General features: G+C 37.1%; 3 protein-coding genes across 5 annotated transcripts in view; all 3 read right to left on the reverse strand.

Annotated features, from left to right (window-relative positions):
* Positions 1–169: 169 nt before the first annotated feature.
* Positions 170–14108, reverse strand: C12.2 (von Willebrand factor A domain-containing protein c12.2). 2 transcript variants are annotated; one of them, XM_072891122.1, is made up of 20 exons: positions 13959–14108; positions 13189–13355; positions 13025–13105; positions 12497–12906; positions 12222–12386; positions 7023–7181; positions 6701–6931; positions 6399–6608; positions 6066–6226; positions 5705–5987; positions 4925–5623; positions 4459–4839; positions 3787–3938; positions 3081–3510; positions 2257–3011; positions 1717–2027; positions 1362–1613; positions 904–1298; positions 585–823; positions 170–471 (listed from the first exon to the last, which is right to left on the reverse strand). In XM_072891122.1, exons 2-20 carry the CDS (start codon positions 13301–13303, stop codon positions 357–359), a joined length of 5544 nt encoding a protein of 1847 aa, XP_072747223.1. In that variant the 5' UTR covers positions 13304–13355; positions 13959–14108; the 3' UTR covers positions 170–356. The 2 variants fall into 2 exon arrangements, with proteins under 2 accessions (XP_072747223.1, XP_072747214.1); XM_072891113.1 differs by lacking the exon at positions 13959–14108 and having other exon boundaries at positions 13189–13934.
* LOC140665349 (uncharacterized) lies at positions 7215–12215 on the reverse strand. Its single transcript, XM_072891354.1, has 2 exons — positions 9604–12215; positions 7215–7244 (listed from the first exon to the last, which is right to left on the reverse strand). Exon 1 carries the CDS (start codon positions 10936–10938, stop codon positions 9922–9924), a length of 1017 nt encoding a protein of 338 aa, XP_072747455.1. The 5' UTR covers positions 10939–12215; the 3' UTR covers positions 7215–7244; positions 9604–9921.
* A 403-nt stretch (positions 14109–14511) lies between the features above and the next one.
* LOC140665265 (3'-5' RNA helicase YTHDC2) overlaps positions 14512–16005 on the reverse strand; it is a 62544-nt gene continuing 61050 nt past the window's right edge. For both annotated transcript variants that reach the window (XM_072891162.1, XM_072891154.1), the window contains exons 7-8: positions 15586–15923; positions 14512–15500 (exon numbers count right to left, since the gene is read on the reverse strand). In XM_072891162.1, the coding sequence (XP_072747263.1) occupies positions 15489–15500; positions 15586–15923 (350 nt within the window). In that variant the 3' untranslated portion in view covers positions 14512–15488. The remainder of the gene's footprint in view (positions 15501–15585; positions 15924–16005) is intronic.

Consider the following 16005-nt stretch of genomic DNA (forward strand, 5'->3'; position numbering starts at 1 on the left):
TTTACCTTGAAGTTTGAAAACTAGAAAGATTATGTTAGTAATGGAATATACCATACAATTATTGGATAAGATAAGTGCCAGTATTATTATACACATATTTTTTTCTTTTTAATGACACTCGATTATACTGAAACTGTGCTTGTGAGATTTGCAAATATATCTAACGGCGTTTATATAAAGCTCAAAATGTTTTATTTATATAAATTTATAATAATTGTACAAATATAATTGTGTGCTATATAAAAATATAAATCCCAAAAGAGTGATTAATTAATCCTATGTTGGTAACTATATAAACAAAAAAACATTTGCGCCTCATATTCCTGCAAAATTACTCCAATTAATTATAATCTATGTTAAGTTGATCGCGTGCTTAAAACCGAAGCGGTAAATATCTGCTGTAAAATTCGTGGTATATTCTTAAGGTCCATGCACACAAATGCGTGACCAGAAGGCATCTTTTTCATCAATCTAAAAATAGCATAAATATCTTTATTAAAATCGATCGTGTTAACAATATGAAAGGAAATAAATAAATAATATAAAATAACGACAAAATTGATAAGAGATTATCAAAAAGTTACCTGTTTGCTTGATCGCCCAATGATCCGATGAAAATAGCGTAAGAATTCACGTCCGCATTAGACATCAATACTTTCGCGAATCGTTCGGGACGAATCCCATAACGTTCGAGATTCGCATCCGAGAGAACAACTACAATAGACTCGTCGGAATCTTCTTTCGCCAAACTCGCAATTGCATGTTGCGTCGCTTCCAAAGTATTATCCCCAGACATGCAAAATTGCGAGTGAGCGTGCATCGTCTAAGAGAGTAATTAAAACTTAAATTAATTAAATTGCATGAGTAATTTTATGAAGGAAAACGGATATAAATAAATCTTACCTTAATCACTTCCAGCCTTCGCTTATTGTCAGTCGGCGGTTGCGTATGATCGACAAAGGCAATACGATAATCGTCACCGGAATGACCGACAATGTCGTATTGAAATTTTCCCTCGTAACCGCTGAAAGCCTCCATCACCATGACGCAGGCCTCTAATTCGCGATCCAGTCGACCGTCGTAACCATTGAATCTGTACATGCTACCGGACACGTCCGCGACAAGTTTCAATCGCTTCGGTTTCAATTGAGGAGCTCCAATCTCCGGCTCTTTCTCCGCTCTACGTCGATAAATCGTTTTCTCTCCCGTTAATCCCTCGATTAATTTCGTATCGTCCAGTTCGCCTGATGTCTGATGTCTATACCATTGTCGTTCGTTGCTCTTGGCTTGCAGCGTACCTAAATGAAGAACGCGTACGACAATGATGTGTCCTTAAAAGTCCGTGGATTCAAATTGCTCACCTAATATGACTCTCAAGGCTTGCACTTGATTACGAACGGCATCGCTAAACTGACTGTACACCTTATGGTCGTATTCGCTCATTTTTATATCTTTGAGCCGCTGCTTAAACGCGCGCAGGCCCATCTCGCGAGCAGCTTTCTTTACATGTTCCGGGACCGCATTCTTTTCTTCGTCACTAAGCTGATGCACCGTGTGTCCAGCATCCAGCCGATATGGTCCTCCTTTACCACCTAAACCCGCCGTATCTCGACCTACATACAAAAACATAAATAATAATGTATATATGTCCTATATTTTATTTTGATTGATTACAAGCTGGAAAATGATATTAATATAGATGTAATTTTTCTTTACCTCCGGTTCCCCCGGCCCAGGTATTGCCACCGACGTGTGGGTCATTATTTTTATCAACCTTGCCGTGCTTTGGCCCGGTGACATCCTGCCCGGAATATCTCTCTTTGGTAATCTGTATTTTCTCCTCGTCGTTACTTATCATTTTACGCCAAGCGCCCAATGACTTTTCTATGTTCGTGATTGATGTCTCCCATAAGCGTACACAGCCACCGGCATCTATTGTAACGAGACCTTCGTTCGATGTAAGTGACGCATAAAGCGGAAGGTCCTTCGTATATAGCCATTGTGTCAATGGCGAGACATTAACCGGTCTAGTATAAAAGATTTAATGATTTTCTCAGTCGCGTTTGATCGGAAACAGATATATACAAAAATAGCATCCAAGGGGAGATATATTCTATATTATATTTATACATTTTTTTTTTTCAACGTAAAAACGTGAAATATGAAAATTAGAAAATATAAGCTTTGCGAAAACTTGCAAAACATTTTAAACATTTTTGTTAGCACAGTTATCGTGCTTATAGCAAATTTACTTACTCCGGAATAGGTAAATATCGTAGTTTGTGATTTACTGTATCGACTATCTCTAAGTAAGCGGAGATTCCTGTCTGTTTTGTATCCTTTGGATAAATTTCATCAGGTACCTGACTGGGCGAAATCGTTCTGATCACTTGTCCGTTCTGCGTAATGATAGGCGTCGTAAAGCTACGCGTTCTTCTTTTTCTCGGCCAGAAATGCAGATCGTTGGAACTGTCCAAATCCGGAAAACCTATCACAATGCCAGCGTACGTATTGTCGGTCACTAGTAGTCTGTTCGGAGCATCTATCTTCTGTTGAAGAGCTTTGCTCAGCTCCGTTTTGTGCAAACCGCTTTTGCTGCAATTCAAAACGCTACCGGACTTGAGATCGGTGCTATTGGCCTCGTCCAATTCATGCAAGATATTAGGGCACGGATGCGAGTCCGCGGATTTCATGAGAACGTATTTATTCTTCGATGTATCCTGAATTAACCATTTTCTATCAGATGCGAGTAAGATCGTTTCGATGTTACACGGTAAGTTCATCGAGTAAACGCACATGTTCTGTAAATTGACGGCTTCAATTTTGTTGTGATTTTGCGTATATAAGACAATCAGATTATGCGATGACAATAAATCCGCCTTCATCTTCCACTGAGGGATTCTACTTCTGAAAGCGTTTGATAGTCTATCACTGGCGACATCCAGAAAGGATGAAATCTGTAATTCTCGTGCGGAACCCTCGTTTACGTTTACAACGAGCATGGAATTACTCTAAAAATAATCACACAAAAGTCGATGAAAAAACTAACTATGATAGATATTTCTTAGCGTATTACTTACAGTTTCTTCATGCACTAAAACATCCTCAAGATTATCAACCGCGATATTATAACACGGCATATTGCCTCTAGCGGGGCTTATCAAGCCTCGTAATGATGTCTCACGAATTTGCTCCGATTCCGGCGTCATGCTAAATATACTCAAAGGATTCGTCGTGAGAACGTGTATTCTATCGTCTGTACCATCCCCTTTACTTCCGTTTGCAACTGCTAAAGCGGTCACTGTACTGTTCTCACTAATGGGTATTGTCCAGTAACTTTGCAGTTCCGTGAACCAAGCCGATCTGGCTTCAACTCGATCTAGAGTTCGGTCGTTTTGCGCTGGAAATGTCGGCGGCTTTAACTTAACATATCTTTCCTGAGTAGGTATATTTTGGAACACGTTTGAAATGTTCCAACTACCACAGATCTTTATCTCAGGTAAAGATATTCTACAATAGAAAAAAGGGAAGAACATTGTTTGAAAAAAAAATTGACATTTCTTATGTCTTTTATATTTTTCTCGCATTTCTTCGTGTTTTTTTTCACATTCTCGTTTATTATTTGTATAAAATTGTACAATAAGTTCGCTCTATATCATATAAAATTTCTATGAAATAAAAAATAAATTACAAAATTGTTCGAATCAATTGATATATTTTCCTAATTCCTATTTAATATGTATTTTTTAAAGCTTAAAAATAGCAATTATATACAGTTTATCTTACTCTTTAGCTAAAGCAACATTGGTTGGACTCGTTCCAACAGGAATCCCATGTTTATGAAGTACAGTTATCAAAGTATCAAATACTTCCTGACTATATCGATCAAAGTCAAAGACGTTGCGCACTACAGTAGCTAACGATTCGTTTGGAAATTTCTACAACATTATTGTGGAATTACAATGCATATCAATATACATATAATACATATGCAATTTATATATAATATATATAAAAATAAATTGGAAAATTGGCGAGTAAGAGCAAACGTTGTTTTTAGTGCGCAACAATTTTATTCTAACAATAAATCATAATTTAATCTATTCTCCTAACGAACGTTTCGGACAATTTTATGACCTTCCTCAGCGCAAAAATACAAAAATAGATGAGATTTTGTAACGTTCATTAGGAGAATAGATTAAATTATGACTTATTGTTAGAATAAAATTGTTGCGCACTAAAAACAGCGTTTGCTCTTACTCGCCAATTTTCTAATTTATTTTTAAATCTTATAAAGAGCTTATATATTTAATTAAATATATATTTATAAATTATTAAATATATAAATTATAAAAATATATATTTATAAATTTATTAATATATATAAAATAATATAATAATATATAAAATTTATATATACATATATGTATTTGTCCTAAAAAATTTTTATTAACTCACCTCTAGATGTTTAACTATATTAACGACTTCTCGAGTCGAATAAGGATACGAGACTAGACCTTGATCGGCCATACTTCTCAGTTCGCCGAAAGCCTTTACTAATTTATGTATCGTTCGTTCGTCTATATGCGGGCCGTATTGTCTCAAAAGTTGAATCTCACTTTGTATACTCGGATTATCAACAGAATGCGTGCTAAATAGATCACCTAGAGCACCGAAGAAATCGTTGCCCAAGAACGGGAAGCCCGGTCTGTTTGCCAATACTATCATTTTAAAATCCGGATGCATAGGTATACTATTTGTATCGCGCGCATTGTCACTGGTACAAGGAACGATTCGTCTACCGTCCGACAGAATCATTTCGCCCGATTCTACCAAGGTCTGAAAATGAAACAGAATCTCGAAATTCATGGAGTGTACATTGACGCTATTGTAACTTTACATATGTGTCTCGTCAAGTACATACTTTTAATATACACGTCACATGCGTGGGTGCTTTGTCCGCCTCGTCGATGACAAGAACGTGGCCTAGTTTGACCGCTTGCACAAGCGGTGAATCTTCATAAACAACTTTGCCGTCTCTAACCATCGGTTGCAGGGTCAAAGTTTGCACAGTTGTGTCCCGGTGCAACTGTATGTATTCGCGTGGCCGATTTAGCAACTGCAACAGTCGGTCCGCGATCTTATTCTTGCCGACACCCTGATTACCGACCAACAGAAGATTCTGTCCTAGGGTAAAGTCCTGCAGTAACCGTTCCAAGATCGCGACATGCTCCGGCACGTCGTAAAATACGATGTCGGGTACTTTACTCAGAATCGCGGTGCGATATCGATCTACCACGGTATCGCCGATCCTCACGGTGTCCTCCGTGATCGCGCACGCGACCTCCGAATCTGCGGTAGAGCTCGGTGGGACGACGTTCAGTCGACGACAACAATCCTCGAGGGCCTGTTTCGCGATCGTCGGCAAGAAGCGCGTCAGACACGCGCGTTGCACCGCGTTGTAAGCATCGTTGCATCGAAATTTATGCATTCGCTCGGCGATTCGCAAGAGCTGCCGAGTACTCAACGAACCGGCGAGAGACTGTAAAGTCGGATCGTTGGACGAGCGCAGAACATGCGCCAATTCTACGATACTCAACAACGCTGGGCTAGGTTCTCCGAACTGCAACACAAATTATTCGGTGAAAATTTGAATTTTTTCCCGGGTCAATATTTCTCTCTCTCTCTCTCTCTCTGTGGTCACCTTCGACCGAATAATATGAATCTCCTCGCGCTTGTCGAGCGGCTTCATCTCGTGGAAAAGGAACAAACTGAGCAGCTCGGAATTCAGCCACTGTCCGGACGAACTGTTGACAATTGGCGGCTCAGCCAAGGCTATCAGCCTAAAAGCGGGATGAATTCGCAGAACACCACGATCGTGCATTTCCTCGTCGGATCTGTTATAATTTCTCTTTATCTCGTCGTAACGATCGGCTCGTACGAGTCGTTTACCATCGTGCAGTTGCAATTCCCGATCGTGGACTAATCTGCGAGCAAATGCAGCGGTTTCATATTATTGCCTCGCCAATCGCTTATCCCAACGGAATGCCGAGAATGTCGATTACCTGTGCAATATAGCTAAAGTACTGGAATGAATCCTATTAATACCATCCAGCACGGCTAATTTGCCGTTAAGAGCCGCCTCGACCAGCGGCGAATCTCTCCAGACCGTGTCACCACTAAGTGACGTCGTCCGTTGTTGTATTAGATCTCTGGACGTCATATCCTAAGAAAATATTTCAACCGTTTCATTACGAACGAATTGCCGCAATAACTGTCGCACGCGCAAGCGAAATTCTTACAAATCGAATGAAAATCGTTTTTCACGAGAGAACACATAATCGCAAACTAATGTCACAGCGTAACCTCGTGTTCGTAAAAGAATGCTCGAGACTTGCCTGATAGAGTACTATTGGTTCCACTTGATACCCTAATAAATCAGCGAGCCGTCGAACAGTAGTGGACTTGCCGCAGCCCTTCGGCCCGATTAAGCAGAAATCGGACACCAAGTGAGACTCCAACATGCTCGCCAACAAATTGTTCTGATAATTAGTCTCTATGTACAAATCATTATTTACGTTACTAGATTGGTTCATGCCGCAAGAAACCTATTCGCAAAATAAATTCAGATATTTTAGTAGAAATCGATAATGTGCGAATACAAACGTATTACAAGCACATAATTATATTTATAGCTTACGTGAAAACTTGCTTGCCCATTATCACGCTTTATGTTAATTTTCAAAAGATCATCAGCTGTCTTGGTAGCATTAATTTGACTATTGACAGTACGCTCCTTTTTGGAATCATTCAAAACGTTAAACGTTTTAAGGATATCTTCGACGGCACTCTGACCTTCTTTACTCAAAAAAAGTTTATACGGATAAAACCTATAGAAGACATCGTATATCGACAAGTTGGGGCTTTTGTCCTGTGCAAACACGTAATTAAAATTAACGCCAAGATCAACAAAACGTGCCACATATATTGTAGTATGTACATCAATCAGAGTGAAAATTTACCAGAATTAAAGCGGCCGACGACAAACTGTCCAAAGGAAAATCTGGCAAACCTATGGTGATCGCTTCTTGCGTAATTAATGTATGAGCGCACGATAATAATTGCGATAATTTTCCAGCGTCGACGTTTGGTGCGAAATTTTTCAAGATCTCGAATTGTTCCTTAAAAATCGAATCTCAATATAGTATACTTGATATTCCGCAAGTGAACAAGGTGCGCTAGAACTGAATAAATTATTTATCTTTGCCTTTTCTCGCAGAATAAAAGTGATAATAGTATTTTACAATATGCAACGATTTTATAACGATACCACTCAAGAGAAAGAACGATTGAGTTACAGCCATTAAATAAGCGTCTAACTTATAATATTACATTCAGGGATTTGACGCTTAACCACTTTCGAAGCGTCGCGGTAGAACGAAAGTTCCGAACTTGTGGAGAGAAGTTTAACGTCCGCGTTGCAGAAGTGTAATATATTTAACGTTACTTAATGTAAGTCTCTATCCATGCGGCGTACGTTAAATCGCTCGAATTTGGTAAACTTGTGAGCGAGTTATCTTGCCATTTACTTCCGCCATCACCGGCATAGCCCGCATAGTCGGCGCGCGGAAAAGCGGACTGTACGACTGTGAGGAATGTACGACTCGGTGTAGACACCCGCGGACTCGAAACAATACACGAAATAGTCCAGTGCTCCTTCCGAGGAGAGTGATTAACGCCGAGAGCTTTCCAACATTGCGCGCCCCGGATGAATAACTACCACTCGGCACGGAAGCCGCGCGAGAGATACCGCCAACCCACTCGGAATTTCCATCGAAAACTTTCAATCGGACTGGATTATAATCTCAAGCCCTCGATCGACGTGTAATTGCGACGTTGGCGGAAATGTGGTTTTCGTGACTCGTCCGTCCTGCGGAATTCCCGTCGCGAAAATAGAAGAAACGGAGAATCAATTTCGCGCCGAAGCTCTCCGTAATTCTCTCGACACGTTCGATTATTATTCACACATCGGACTTTTGTTTTATCCCGATTGTTCGCCGTTATATCGAATATACAAACTGCACCGATTTCGAATAGATATGTAAGATAGATTAACGACCGAGCCGCGGCATTAAATGCGATATTAAATACTCGTGATTAAATTTGTTATAAAAACGCAAACTCGGGAAAAATCCGCCGTCTTCTTTCACAGATGTGTCACTAGACTATCAAAATATTAACTAGCTATTCCGCAAACACGCGATTCTCCATTTCCAGCAATTTCCGGTAGTTCAATGCACCCTCGCGTTGGAAATCAAATATGACACTTGGATTATATCGAACAGATAACTCTCACCATTTTAGAACGACATTTCTATCTCTTTACCTTCAAAAAATAGAATAATATAAAATTTCGATATATGTATACATGTAATAAAATATTGTTCAGACATTTACACTTTTACAAACCATAATGATAACAGAGCGAATGAATCACGGCAAACTTAAATTGTGCCACACAATATTTTTCCCAGGAACATCCATCAGCTATAAAGTCAAGCTTCTATTTTAATAGAAGCCGACTTTCGCGATGATTGATTATTAAACGGTGATACCGTGTATGTAGAAAATAGATGTCTGTGTGTACATTTTTATTTATATATCTGCCAACTTTTATTACTCTACGAATATATAGACGTCGGGTATATTAGCTGTCTTGCGGTTTCTATAAACGCGACCTCGGCGTTCTCTATTATTTTCATTTTCCATTATATAGTGACTGACAGCAGTTTTGCAAAGATGGCACATAAGTCAACGAAAGTCACGAGCATAATACTATATATAATCCATATAAAATACGTAAAAATAACCCTGATCTAATCCGTATAATATTGCATAAATGTAATAATATTATCATGTGTAATTTATCCAATAAATTTTCATTGATTTTCCAATATATAGCATATCTATCTCTTAGTCGGTTCTGCGTGTGACAGTAATTTCTATGAACTCTATGTAACGATATGTACATAATGTACACTTCGTGACAGATAATATTCGTTCCACAAGAAACGATTTAAATACTCCATGCTCTGTGTAATTATTTTAAAGTTTTAAGTGATCTTTTTTACGAGTTTTATTATTAACTAAGTTCAATTCAGTTTCCGGCCGACGATAAAACAAAGCGATGTCTCCGTCGACTTCAATTCTCTCGGTGCGCAATAACGAGCTTGCAACACGGCTTCGGATTAATTCTCCATGAAAATGCTATCTATCGCAGACTGTCGAGATGCACGGTAAAGTACGCTTATATTGAAACAGAATAATATATCTTATAAATTTTGTGCCAGTCATATTATTATTACTAAATAATGAAGAAGTTATACAAGCAAAATTATACCTAAAAGCTTTTTAATAACAAAAACTTGCATTTGATAATTTAAACATGTTGAACAAAATATTTTAAATATCTTTTTTTAAATGTCAAAATTAATAATTCAATGAAAATAATATCTCTTATCAATTTTATGAGAGAAAAAAATACAATATAAAATACAATATATTTTGCAGAGATATAAATATTTTTAAATTCTCAATAAATACCTTATACTTCTGCTTTCATAAAAAATGGGTACTATGCCAGGAATACTATTGTTTTGTGCATCAATAAAAATAATATAATGCACAAAAAGTCTTCAAAAGATAAGAGTCACATCAATTGCACTAATCTTCCACTTTGAAAAATAAACTATTTATTAAGTCGATTAAATATGAAGGTTCTCGCTCTTCATTCCTTTTCTCTCCGAGATAAAAAATCACGATACGACGTTGAAAAAATGACGAAACACGCAAAGGATATTAATTACAGCTGGAACGATGAAGCATGGAAATAGGAGAATGCACGTTTCATCGGTCTATCATTCAATCACAGGCCAGAGATTCCAACGAGGACGCACGTTTTTCAATGGAATTAAAACTCGGCATGATGATGTGCAGCTGCAAACGACCAGGTGGAGACCATAGATCATCTCTAGAGTCATCTTCATTCTTCAAATCGTTCTCTACATCCGAGACTCGCTCCTTTGACTGGTTGGTCTCCTCCTTCCGAATTTTGTCTTCCGTCGCCTCCTTTATCTTAGATAATCGCTTTCGCGTGAGTTTCGCCTCGGATGCCTTTGTAACACATTCCAACTTACAATTCTTCTGCAGCTTGTAATTCTGCACGACTATACGTTCTCTTCCTGCAAAGATGGAATTCTCGCGCGTCTGCGAGAGATGTCTTCTCCTCCGGACGGCGCTCCATCGTCGAATTTCTTCCACTTTATTCGAACTCTCTTCAGATTCCATTAACTCGTAATCCTGAGCTCTCCCTGAGAGATCCAACCATTGTAGCACTCGCTCAGACAACGGATTCCACTGCGCATCCGATGATCTATCGGTTTGTTTGCGTTCCGTCATAGTGGAGAACGTGTCTCGCTGCAAACACATCGACTGTGCGACATTGCTGCTTTGATTAAAAGCGGTTTCATTCATTGAGTGAAATGTCACTTCTTCTTTCTCTAATGCTTGACAATCTTCGTCCAACTTGTCAATGTCATTCACGTAAATCTCCAGGAGGCCTCCGGTCTTTTCGCTGCACATCCTCGCGCAAGGTGGAGCCGACTGTCTACGTACGATTCTCGAAGGCATCTTGTTGTCTGGAAAATTCTTCTCCACTACGACATGCAGATTCATGAAGCAACTGTTCAAGCGATCTAATCTGCTTTCGGCTTGTTCGTGTTTCGCGGAAAAATTCTTCTCCGCGAATGTCCGCGGATGTCGATGTAGCCGCGGATTAATGACAGGATCGTCAGGTGACAAGACAGCGTGTCGCATACCATCTACCCAGACCGTTCGCACGAATAGAGGCCTCTCCGATGACGCCCATATAGCCGGCATAACGCGATTTAATATCCAGAAAATATTAATAATTTACTTTGTAACAATAATCTTCAAGAAAATTTAATGTCTCTTTACATCGAATCGATTATTTTAAAAGATTCGATAATGTTAGACCTAATATAAATATCTATATAACAGATATATATAGAAATAATACTATTATCATATTATTTTCAATAATTTTATTAATATATTATTATTTTTTAGTAAATCAGAGTACGTTTCAAACACGTTATATTTAATTTTTTTAAAAATGTGTTCCTCAAAATATAATAGTAAAAAAATGAACGTGCTTGGTACAGATATTTCTCCAATTATCCTTCAATAATAATTAGTAAACATACGCATTCTGCGAATGACATTGACACGTCACCGTTTCTCACGAAATTTTAGAAAAATTTTATAAAAAAGACAGAAATAAATTATAATTATGTTGACAATCGCGGCAACGTTGCTGCGCTGTCAAACTGGGACTTGAAGAACCCGACGGCTTCGCGTTCCTTTCTAATCTTAGACGTAAATTCGTTCGAATCCCCAACGTATCGACTTGTACAGAAGGACAGGGTAAAGTTTCGACTGTTTGTGAGACACGCGATCCGAGCCGCGCGATGCCTGTGACCATCGCGCAGCCACGAGCCCGCGTTTATATGCGAACGAGAGGAGCACACCGGAAGGAAGGGATGGATGCGGACCGCAAGGGGAGGGAATACGCGCGACCTCCGCACCCCATGCCTAATGGTACGCTACTCCGGCCCCATAAATCAGGCAAAAGTTTCTCGGAAGTTATACCGCGTCGTCTCTCCTTTGGGGCCACGCCAGCGGAACATACGACATTCCCTTGAAATCACGAGCCGAGCCATCAAATTGTTGTTACCTTGTATTTTTATCTCATTAGCAATTACATCTCTCTGATAGTCTGAATATGACTGAGAACAGCGAATAGATTGGACTCGTGTCTTTAATCACTATCGTCGAGAAAGCAATTTTAATGCGACAGTAATCGTACGGTACATACGGTCGCAAATTGCTGTGACAAAGTTTGATGAAACCACGTCGCTATATATAATTAGAAGCTTGTTTAATGACTTTTCTAAATGTTGATTCAACTCTGCATATGCGATATACTTACTCTTGGTAAGGTAACATTGGTATATTCTCGTGCATGACATTTAACATTTTGATACTTCAAGTAGAATGACACACGAAATCTATTCAGTTAATTGCGCTCACTTTGGCTGATTTATCTTTAAAAAGTCACGTACTTAGAAATACATACTTACCTCGAACGTGGGCGGTGGAATATGACGGGCCTGAAATCTAGATCTAAGGGGAGGATCTAATGGATGACCAGGGTATCGCGGTGACGGTAGACCAAGTGCTATTACTATGAAATCTTCGCTGACTCGCACGAGACGCCACGCGTCCAACTCTGCTTGAGTGTGCATCTGCAAATAAATTTTTCACAAATTTATTACTTATAATTAAATAGCTTAAAAGAAATCCTTAAGAGGTTAATCAAGTTTTTTTAACATAGAATTTATAGAAAAACTAATACCTTTAATAATTTGTCGTATCGGGACCCTGGGATGAGAAATCTACCATCTTCTAAATGCATTTCACGATTTTCTAGTAAATTATTTAACACAGGCAATACGTTTCGCTCTGCCTTCTCAACTCCCTCAATTATGAGAACTCGTCCATTGGTCGCAGCTCTTACTGCGCTCTGATCATGATAATACGCAGTGCCATTTTTTATCTCTCTTCTCTGCTTTAAATCTGCTTCCGTGGTATCACGAGTAAGCGCTATGAATTCTAATTCTCGATCAGTTAACTCCAGGAAGGCTAGCGCGAGTTCTCGTCTACGCGTACCTGGTCCACCCATCAGAAACATATCTTGACGTAAAACATCTTTCTGGAGCATCCATTTTAAATGCCTCAATGTCTCTTGAGACTGTATATTTAACACTGTTCATAAATAAAGGAATATACATCATACATTCTACTTAACGACTTATTATTGTTAATTTTAATTCTCTTGTACATACATATTATTGTATGATAAATAACAAAATATATAACTTACAATACTTTCTTGGAACATATTCCGGATAGTTAGCTGGTCTCACTTCTTTTGATACATCACCGATAGTAATAACTGTATTTTCTGAAACAGAAATAAACAATCACTTAGTGTCACGAAAGAAACAAATCAATATCAATTTATTAACAAAGTCATTGCACTCTCACCTGATTTGCAACGTAGAAATACCAAAAAGTTAGGCCTATGATTAAAGCTATTAGATCTCTCCAAAATTTGACTCACCGTTGACAGACGGTGGAAATTTCGAAGGATAGATAACATCTCTCACAAAAATATATTTAATTCCACATAAAAAACATGTTACGCATAAAAACTGCAAATATTTCATATAATAGATAATATGACAAGTGCTATCAAAAATCTTAGCAAGTGTTTTGAAATAATAACAGATTAAATGACTGTCGGCCGAATTTTAATCAAATTATTTTTTAATGCATGACAAAGAGAAATTTATTCCTCGAAATGTGTACCGTTAGATTATGTGAATGCTAGTGTAACATAACCTCATGGTTAGTATAACATAACCAAATTGTCAACACCACGTGCCGACACACGTGATCACGTCAGATCATATGATTGTTGTCTTACGTTTTCATCAGAAGTCAAGCCTATTGCACAATACAAAGTACGGAGAATAGTAAAAGAACAGGGAATAACACAAAAAAGACAGAGAGAGAAGATCGTCTCTTGGACAAACACATGGTATATGAATGATTTTTGGCTGAATGAATGAATTTGTATTGAAATATACAAAATGGTACGAATGACAATCTAGCGTAATACGTGAATTGTATATTGTGTAACTGTAACAAGATGCGTTTTCTTTTTTTCGATGACCTCTTCCATTATTATAATCAAAATAAAATTATTATTGTTGCGATTTTAATACAAATCAATAAATAAAATGTAAAAATACCTCGAACGTTTTAAAATATGTCACTTTATTTAAAGTAAACTGTATTTGTGACGTCGGCGACGCGATCGATATCGTGAAAATTTCAAAATAACTCAACACACAGCTATTTTTTCCGAATAATCACAATAAAACACTAATCGATATCTAGTTGTTCCTTATACATAAGTTAAGATGCGATTAATTCTATATGTCACATATATATTACATATGACATAAGAGATCAAAGTTCAATTGCTCAGTCAATTAGAGCAAAGATCTCTTGGAAATGAAACAAGAATTACATTAATATATTTCTTTATTCCACTAGGTTTTATTATATGAGAATTTTTATCACATATAATATTGACCAGTATTACAATCACTTAAAGCTCACTGTGATGCTGTGTCTAACATTTTTGTTTACCTAACAATTACTAAAAATTATAATAGTTTTACAAGCAGTAAAGTATGAAAATAAAATAAAATAAAATATAACGTCGTTGATATTATGACTCTGCATTTCTTTTTTTCCAAAATATACTTATATTAAAAACCTATACTTATAGAAGAACCCTCTATTAAAGAATCATTAATCAATATAATATTAATGAATATAAAATATTCAATAGTTATCGATATAATAAGTGTACATAAAATTTGCACTTGTAATACAATTACAAAATTATACCACTCTTATTCAGCCTATTCTTAAACAATAATTAGAACTACTATGTAAAATATTGCATGAAAATTATCCTAGCACACAATGCAATGAAAAATTATTTTGCATCATATGCAGCTGCTACTTAATAGTTAATAATAATTTATGTTAACTATCGAGAGAGTGATGCGACATACATTATAAGTAGTACAAAAAGTAGTTAAGCTAGAGTAGTTTAGTGCCTACACAATATATCACATATTTTTATATAAGATACATAGGGTTTAAGGCCTATTTACATACTTCCAAAATTGGGAATCTGATTGGAACGCATTCTTGACTATTTCGATAAGTACAATCGTTGAATAGTAATTTTACATCCGTCATAAGTGTGACAGGATGGATCTATCGTGGAAACATATATATCGACCTTAATAACGATTGGAATCGCATCAATATATCTTTTATCTATATTCGGGAAATATTATATGGAAAATGTCCTATCTTAAAGTATGAGCGCTACAATTCTGTAGTAAAACAAACAAATAGTTTTGCTTGAATAAAAGTAGAGAGAAAGGAGGGATCACAAGTATTATGAGTATTATTCAAAAAACTTATTATTCTAACAGTCTTTATCATTACTGTAAATTAGAATGCAATATTTATATGAAAAGCATTCATATACACTCAATAAATATCCATAGATAGATATACAATCAGCACATATATCTTTTATAAATAGTCACTATCAACAAAAAGTCATTCAAGAAATATAGAACAGCATACATTAGATGCAGCAATTTCTACTTGCTAAAATTAACGACCAAAAAAAATGCACAAATTGCAGATTGTACACAACAACAGACTTTTATATATTTCCTCTTCTTACTTTAGAAATATCTCTAAAAAACGCAGAAATCACGTTAAAATTCATCTGATCAATCTATATACGTTTGCAGTAATATTAAACAGATATTATGAACTTACTTCTGGATAATCATCTCTTCTAACATTCGCAGGATAATAATCGACGATTAATGGACGTGGCCGTTGACCAATACCAGCGGGTTGTTGAAGCCCACACGCTTGCTCTTCATTCGTAATCACTGTCACCAAAGCGTTTATAACTTTTTCATCTAACGCAGACATAGCTTTGCTCGGTGCTTTCATACGCCTGAGGAATAAAGCGTTCCACTTCTGTCGTAAATATAAGAATAATTGGGCAGTTTCGGGATCAAGCTTAAATACCACCCAATCATCGAGTTTAAAAATAGTCCCTTCATGAGATTCGTCAACCTCTGAATCCGATTCGCTTTCCGGGACAGCTGTTAATATATTTTAATTTAAATATATATTGCAATATAACAATATTATAATAATATTGTATAAAAGAGAGATACGCTATTT

Source organism: Anoplolepis gracilipes, chromosome 1 (assembly GCF_047496725.1).
Source record: "Anoplolepis gracilipes chromosome 1, ASM4749672v1, whole genome shotgun sequence".
Lineage (NCBI taxonomy): Eukaryota > Metazoa > Arthropoda > Insecta > Hymenoptera > Formicidae > Anoplolepis > Anoplolepis gracilipes.

Excerpts from the sequence above, each read along its gene's own strand:
- LOC140665349 (XM_072891354.1), bottom strand. The coding sequence starts at position 10,938 with ATGCCGGCTATATGGGCGTCATCGGAGAGGCCTCTATTCGTGCGAACG.
- C12.2 (XM_072891122.1), bottom strand. The coding sequence starts at position 13,303 with ATGTTATCTATCCTTCGAAATTTCCACCGTCTGTCAACGGTGAGTCAA. Across the intron at positions 13,106-13,188 it reads ATTTCTACGTTGCAAATCAG|AAAATACAGTTATTACTATC; the intron begins GTGAGAGTGCAA and ends TTTCTGTTTCAG. Across the intron at positions 472-584 it reads TTGGGCGATCAAGCAAACAG|ATTGATGAAAAAGATGCCTT; the intron begins GTAACTTTTTGA and ends TGCTATTTTTAG.